This window comes from Nestor notabilis, unplaced genomic scaffold (genome assembly GCF_000696875.1).
Source record: "Nestor notabilis isolate BGI_N333 unplaced genomic scaffold, ASM69687v1 scaffold5214, whole genome shotgun sequence".
Classification (NCBI taxonomy): Eukaryota; Metazoa; Chordata; class Aves; order Psittaciformes; family Psittacidae; genus Nestor; species Nestor notabilis.
Window position 1 is genome coordinate 1 of NW_009926742.1, and position 7964 is coordinate 7964.

General features: G+C 47.2%; 1 protein-coding gene across 1 annotated transcript; it reads left to right on the top strand.

Moving 5' to 3' along the window:
* Positions 1-218: 218 nt before the first annotated feature.
* Positions 219-6312, top strand: LOC104405098 (integrator complex subunit 4-like; the record flags this gene model as incomplete). The annotated part of the gene is made up of 6 exons (XM_010013698.1): positions 219-349; positions 1197-1256; positions 2541-2700; positions 3062-3205; positions 4034-4154; positions 6119-6312. Coding segments are annotated over 6 exons (810 nt in total), but the record flags the coding sequence as incomplete, so codon positions are not given.
* Positions 6313-7964: the final 1652 nt, after the last annotated feature.

Sequence of the window (7964 nt, forward strand, 5' to 3'; positions counted from 1 at the left end):
GTGCTGGGATTGCCCCGACCCAGGGGCAGGATCTTGCCCTTGTTGAACTCCATGAGGTTCACACGGTCCCATCTCTCCAGGTCCCTCTGGATCCCATCCCTTCCCTCCAGTCTGTCGACTGCACCACACAGCTCGGTGTCATCAGCAAAACTCACCGAGTGTACTCAGAGTTTAACAGAAACTGATGGTTTCTTATCCCTGTGGTGTCTCTTGGTCAGATCTTGGAAGAAACCTACAAAATGGAGTTCATGTACAGCGGGGTGGAAAGCAGACAAGTGGTCATCATCCACCACATGAGACTGCAGGCAAAGGCCTTACAGCTGATAGTGACTGCACGTACCACCAGAGGGTAAGGATGACCTGAGGAAAGGATCTTCAGGGGGTTAACTCTAAGCTCAGTTTCCTTAAGCTGTGGTTAAAACCCATCAAGGATAAATTGGGCACATAAAACATCAGAGCGTGCCAGTAACCATTAGCTAAATAATTCAGACTGAAGAGCCTTCTTCTGCCTTTATATCTGCAGTAGAAATGCTATTTAAATAAGTACTATAAATACTCATAATGCCCAATACTAAAGTAAATGACAAGTTTATGAGGAAGATGTGTTTTGGGGGTTGAGTTCTCTTCATTGTCAACATAAAAACAGGTTAAAAATGTTGTAGAGTTGATATTTGGGATGTATTTAAGTCGTGTATTAAAGAATGCACTAATGGGGGCTTCATGAAGTATTAGTTGTTGCGTTTTAGCAAGTTTTGGAGGCTTCATGTGGTTCATTTTGGCTGCTGAGGTCAATGAAGTTCCACGTGGGTGTAGAATTAGGGGGAATTGGAGCAAAGTGGGTAAATATTTCTTCTGTTTTCAGTTTGGTGCCATCACTTCAGTGTGTTGCCATAGAGCTCTGTTATATATTTGCCTTTTAACCTCTTGTTTTATAGGGGGAAAGTTATTATTTCTTTAACAGTGGCTTTGGGAACATCATTAGTGCTTTATGCAGCTGACTTTGTGGGGAGGGGTTATGCATTTGGGGACGGAGATGGCAACTAGTTTTCTTTTCTTCTCTCATGGGGAACACTCTTCTGGCCTCCAGACTGTAAGTATTTAGGAGCTTGAACTGGTTTCCAACACACCAAAATGCTTAGAGCCACAGAGCCAGTTCTCTTTGTTTAAAACTAAGCCAAGGAATATTCTCCTTGCAGAGTGGAACCTCTTTTTGGGATGTGTGAGAAGTTCCTGCAAGAAGTGGATTCCTTTCAGAGGTGAGAAACTCTGTTGCTTCTTCAATTCATGTTAGAAAATCCCCCCCCCTCCTTGTCGTTGGGGAATGTTCCATTTGGTTTTCATCTCTTTGCATCTCCTTTCCCCTTTTTATGTCCCACATTGGGGATGATAAACCAAGAAGTAAACTCCCTTCTAAATGTGGGATCAAAGGAAGAGTTCTCGTGGGAATATGACAATAAAAAGGAATTTACCTTTATGACAAGTATCTAAATTGTAAATGAGAGTGAGTGAACAATCTGGTGCTCAGGGTGGGAGTCATCTCACCCAGACATTGGTGTTTGTATGGTCACTGTTTCTGAAGCCCTCACCCAGCTCTCCTCTCACTGGAGAGGTGCTGCTTTCATTGTATTCCTGATCGAGGTGGCTAAAATAAGTCAAACAGGGATGCCCAGTGTTTTTCCATCGACTTGGAGGGGAATTGGGTAGCTAGGCTGGAGGTGCAGGTATCCAGAGTTGGCTGAGCAGAATTCCATCTCTAGTTCTGATTAACTTCCTGTCTATTCAGGATTTGCTTTGCAGTTGTAGCTGCTTAAGTGATGAGAAAAGGGAACCAAATCTACCCATTGCCTAATGCTTAGCTCACTGGGGAGCTGGTGACCAGGACGGCTCATTTGCTTTGTGTCTCTTCCTTGCACCGAGTCACAGGATCACCAAAACTCATCCCTATTTCTCAGGAAATTCCACAGGCAGTGATGAATGCCACAGTCTGGATCATAGAATCATGGAGTGGTTCAGGTTGGGAAGGGCCTTAAGATCATCTCATTGGGGCTGTTCAGCCTGGAGAAGAGAAGCTGCGTGGAGACCTCAGAGCAGCTTCAGTGTCTGAAGGGGGCTACAAGGATGCTGGGGAGGGACTCTTCATCAGGGACTGTAGTGGCAGGACAAGGGGTAACAGCTTTAACCTGCCAGAAGGGAGATTGAGATGGGCTCTGAGGCAGAAGCTCTTCCCTGTGAGGGTGCTGAGGCGCTGGCACAGGGTGCCCAGAGAAGCTGTGGCTGCCCCATCCCTGGCAGTGTTCAAGGCCAGGTTGGACACAGGGGCTTGGAGCAACCTGCTCTAGTGGAAGGTGTCCCTGCCCATGGCAGGGGACTGGGACTAGGTGAGCTTTGTATTGGAAGGGACCTTAAACCACGCTGTGGCTTCATGATTCTATAAGTAGCTTGGCTGGAAATAACCAGAGTGTTGAATAACACAATGTGTTTAATGAGTAATGTTGAAAATGCTGAGAAAAGTGTTTGGTTTTCATTTATTCTGGACACAGATGTTTCATCTCTGAGCTCCCACACATGCAGGGCAGTTTTGTGGATAAACTGCTGGACTTAATGCCCAGACTTGTGACATCCAAACCTTCAGAAGTGGTCAAGATTCTTCAGACAACGCTGCGACAAAGCACCTTCCTCCACCTTCCTCTTCCAGAGCAGGTCAGATCAACACAGAGAATTAAATGCAACATCCCTGTGGACTGTCTTTGAATATAACTGTTTCCTAATATACCATGAAGCTTTTAGAGTTCAGGTTCTTGGTCAGTCTGTCTTCAAAGGCTTTCTTCTTCTTACCTACCATCCCCAGCACTATTGCTAAATACATAGAAGACTTAATTCCTGCCAGTATCTAAAAGAATCCAAACTTCATAGAATCATAGAATGGTTTGGATTGGAAAAGACCTTAAGATTATCTCGTTCCAACCCACAACTTCTCCATGAGGAACAGCAATGATTGTATTTTCTTCTCTTTCCTCTTCCCTTCACCTCCTTATTTTTGCTGACCTCTTTCCCCCAACAGCTCCACAGAGCTACTGCGAATATCATCGAGCCCACTGGTGAATCTGACAATCCCCTGAGGTTTACCTCGGGGCTGGTGGTGGCTCTGGATGTTGATGCAACTCTGGAACACGTGCAGGATCCCCAAGGAACTGTTAAAGTTCAGGTGAGCAGTTGCTTGACATAGATCCAAACGTCACTGTGCCTTAGGGGGAGTTTGATGTCAATACTTCTAAGTTTACTCATATTAGTAACAATGTTGGATTTCTGGGGTTTGGCCCCACACTCAGTCTGTACATAGTGCTCTGGGTTGGCTTGTGTGCAGCTCCTGAGAGTTTGCTTTGAGCACTTTGATGTCATTCTGTGCTCCACATTGTGCTTCCCCACACATGGAGCATGGTATGGACATGAGCACAAATAAATGCTGCTGAACTTCCAGCGTGAGGAGTGGGAAGAGGAGGAGCAAAAGGAGCTGTTGTGAATGGTCCAGAGGTATTGAAGTGTTCAAGGCCAGGTTGGACACAGGGGCTTGGAGCAACCTGCTCTAGTGGAAGGTGTCCCTGTCTGTGGCAGGGGTTGGAGCTGGATGAGCTTTAAGGTCCCTTCAAACCAAACCAGTCTGGGATTCTGTGCAGGCTCTTGTCTCTCTGTGTTTACAACTTAACTTTCTACCTGCTGCTGAGCCACTGGTTTCAAATGCAGCTGAGGAGGTGGGGGTGGTGTGATGCCAGGTAAAATGCATGAATTCACTGATAGCAGAGAAACAAACCCCTCTGTTTCCAATGCAGAGGAAGAGCTGATGTCAGCAGATGGCTTTTTTTCCACCTCTGCTGTGGGTCTGGATGGCCACTGTGTGGCTGTTACATCCAGGGAGCTGGACTCCTGGCTCCAAGCACACCTTCTTACCTTCCAGACTCAAACAGAAGCCACCAGCACAGCACACCCAGTCCAGTTGTCATTCAGTTGTTTCATGTTGTATTTTTACCCCCTCTAGGTGCTGTATCCAGATGGACAAGCACAGCTCATCCATCCTAAACCAGCTGACTTCCGAAACCCTGGCCCGGGGAGGCACAGGCTGATAACTCAGGTTTACCTCTCGCACACAGCCTGGACAGGTAATGTTGCTGCTACAAGTTCATGTGATTGTGTTGCTGTGGTTCTCTAAGACAACATCATGTCTTGCTTGATCCCAGTCTCCTGCACATAGATGTGCATGTCCACAGTCTTGGGGACAGGATCCCAGAGTGGTTTGGGTTGAAGGGACCTTAAAGCTCCTCCAATCCCAAACCCTGCCACGGGCACGGGCACTGTGTCCAACACGGCCTTGAACACTGTGAAGGATGGAGCATTCACAACTTCCTTGGGCAGCCTGTTCTAGTGCCTCACCAAAGGATTTTTGGGATCCTGGAGCCTGCAGCTGTTGGTGGTGCTGCCCTTAGTTGCTCAGACTTTGTTCTTGCAGCCTTTGAGCAGTATCTCCCCTGGTTTACAGGATACTGCTGCTCTGTAGGTGAGTGGAGGGGCTGCTGTCGTGGGAGAGAAGGTGCTTGCCATGAGTTGGGGGCCTTTACAGAGCAGCACATGTTTGAGGAAGAAAATTAACTCTCTCCCAGCTGAACCAGGGCAGGACATCACCCATGTCTGTGCAGAGCAAGATCAGTTGTAGGAGGCAGGTCTCATTTAAGGGCAGGTAGTCATGGTAAGCTGACTCACTGTGATTCACTGCTTTAGATCTGACAGGTATCTGAGCATGGCAGGAGCCTTTGGAACTGTGTATACCCAAGAGCACGTTTCCAGTGCTGATTAAACCTTCACCCTTTCAATAATGCTCTAAGAAACCCACCCTTTGGCTCTGCTGAAATGCTCTGGCATTCCCGCTCAGTCTCAGTTGGCATCCGCATGTCCCCATGGAAGTGCTTCAGTAATTGGCTTGTGGACTTCAAACAACAAAAGCAGAGGATTTGCTCACAGCTCCCTTTGTCCTGTTTCCTTTTTAATCCCTTCACGTTTATTCAGATGTGGGGTTTATTTGAGCAGTTTATTTTCTGAGTGGTTATAAATAGGGTTTGGTGCTGGGGTTTTAACCAACAAGAGTTTTCTTTAGTGCTGTGTTCTTTCACATGCTCCTTTTGATGTAGCATTTCCCTGGTGTACTCGTTCATCCTGCTAGCTTGGTTTGCAGAGGGAAAACCGGTATTGTTCCTAGACTGGAGGTATCTGGATTTAAAGGTAGCAAAGGGAGCTAAATCAAGTCCTCATTTCACTGTAAGGGCATTTTAAGTATGGCCCCAAGGGATGATCAGGTCTTTAAAGAACTGCTCTAGTAGAAGGTGTGGAGGGGCAGGGGCTTGGAACTGGATGAGATTTAAGGTCCCTTCAACCCAAACCAGTCTGGGATTCTCTTCTGGTGTCTCCTCATGCCATTACTTTAACTGTTAACACTGACACTGGCACTTAGGTGTATGAAATGTGGGGAGGACACAAGCTGGGGAGGGGCAGGACACAGAGGCAGAATTCAGAATGGGGAACTTGCCTTAATTCGAGGCAAAACTTGTTGAAGGCCAGTGGTAAGTGCGTGCTTAGGGAGGAGAACACCCAAATACAAAGCACATGTTAACTGATGTTGGAAGAGCAGAAGAGAGAGAGACAACTTCAAGCTACAAGTAAGAGTTGATGGTGTGGTGAACAGGGGAGTCTCAGGGAGGTGCTGGCTGAACTATGGGATAAGCATGGAAAAAGGTTATTCCTTGTGTTCTGTCTGGTGCTGGTGGTGCCTTGGCTGGAGCAGTGCTGCAGTTCTTTACTCCCTAAAGGGAGAAAATCCCCTCCCTGAGCTGCTGCTCACGCTCTGGGGGTGCACCCAGCACACGGGGGGGTTCTGGGCTCAAGCACACACTGAAGCCGGGTCATGGGGAGCTTCTCCTCACCCAGCACCCCAAGTCCTTCTCCTCAGGCTGCTCCATCCAGTCTCCCCCAGCCTGTGTTTGTGCTGGGATTGCCCCGACCCGGGGGCAGGACCTTGCCCTTGGCCTGGTTGAGCTCCATGAGTCATCTTTGGGTTGTTCTGTTTCCTCTGCAGAGCCCTGTCAGATTGAAGTGCGGTTGCTGCTGGCTTACAATTCCAACCGGAGCAAGGCAGCTGCTAAAGTGCCCAAATCTGCCTGGAACGAGAGCTTGGAGACTCTCCCACCATCTGAAAATGGCATAGAGGGAACCATCCCCTTCAGCAAACCTGTCAAGGTGTTCATAATGCCCAAACCTGCCAGGCGGTGAAGTCTGCTGTGAAAACAGATGTATTTATGGGCTCTATGGCTTACATGAAAGCAATATGGTGTGTTCTAAGGGTGAACCAAAACCTGACTGGTTTATATTGGGTTAAAAAAGTCAAGCACAGAAATAAAGCTGCTGATGAACTTTGGTCTTCTCTGTTTAGAGGCAGATAGACCAATACAGGAGTTCTTCAGCTACTTAAGAGCAGTTTCAAGACAATTCTATGCTGAACCCAGGCAGTTGCCAATCGCCATTCCAGTAGTCATTTCCTGCGGCTCTGCCTTCAGTTTTTACTTACCAGGAGTTTCTCCTCCAGGCCTTTAGGTTTTCTGCTGTTTATTTACTATGTAAATGCTCAAGCACAGAAATCAGTGTTATTTTTACAGTACTCTGAAGCAAAGCTCAAGAGTTTGGGGAGGGGGGGGTGTGTGCGTGAGGTTTGTTGGGTTGTTTTGGAGTTTTTCTGAGTGTCTAAAACTTGCATTTGTGCATTGGTACCAAAATTCTTAGTAAAAACAAATAAACACACTCAAGTGCTGTTGTTCTTGTGTAGGAATTGCACCTTAAAGTGAAACTGTCAATGGATGTAGGTTAAATCCTGAGCTGTTTTACCTCCTCTACAGCAAAGTGCAGTTCTGGCCAGGGCACAGGTTGCTCTGGTGTGGTGTGGAGGGAAGAGGAACCTGTTGATGTGAGCAGCAGAATTCAGTTAGCAGGACGTGGAGGTTGAGTTACAGCAACACACAGTATGTTCCTTCTTTTGTAAGGTAAAATGGAGTCAAACATACTCGTCTCTATCACCCAACTCTCCTGTTGCACCGTTGTGTGTCTCTAGGAGCAATGAGATTAAATACCACGGGTTGGAGAATTCCTAACCCCATCCCAGCAAGTTTCACAGCACCTGTTTCTGGGTGATCTGATCCCATCTGCCTGAGGTGAGAAAACCTCTTCAGTTTTTCAGTTCACTTTTGGCACTCAAAGGCTTTCTGACCAGCCAAAGCAGTGGAATGTGCTCTCAGTTAAGTAGCAGGCAGCTTGTCAGTGTTCCCCATAGGTGGTGAGCTGGGAGCATGGAGGGACAAGAACTTACTAAGCCCACAGTCGTTCTGGCATTCCCATTGGAAAGCGGGTCTGTGCATTGCTCCCATGTGCAGGGCTGGATGAGGAACTCCTATGAGGAGGAATCCTTTGGTGGGATTTCTTAGGAGCAATTGATGTGTGAAACCTTATAATGCAGCAGCCAAATGTGACTTGTGTTCATAAATCAGTTGTAGAAAAGGTGGGGGGTTTGGTGTTTTACCTTTAGGACATTGCATGTGTCACAGCAGTGTTGTTACCGTCTGACTTCTCTTTGGCATCCTCAGTTCAGTTCCCAGCAGGCAGGGCTTGATTCTATGCTGTATGTATCAGTAGGAAGCTGTGTCCAGTCAACCTCATAGATCCATAGAATCACAGAATTCCAGGTTGGAAGGGACTTCAAGGATCAGCTGGTCCAACCTTTCTTGGCAAAGCATGATCTAGAACTGATGTCCCATTACCCTGTCCAGCTGAATCTTAAGTGTCCAACACTGGGGAGTCACCACTTCCCTGGGGAGGTTATTCCAAGGGCGGGTTGTTCTCTGTATTTGAACTGAGGTGGCTCATTACAGACTCTT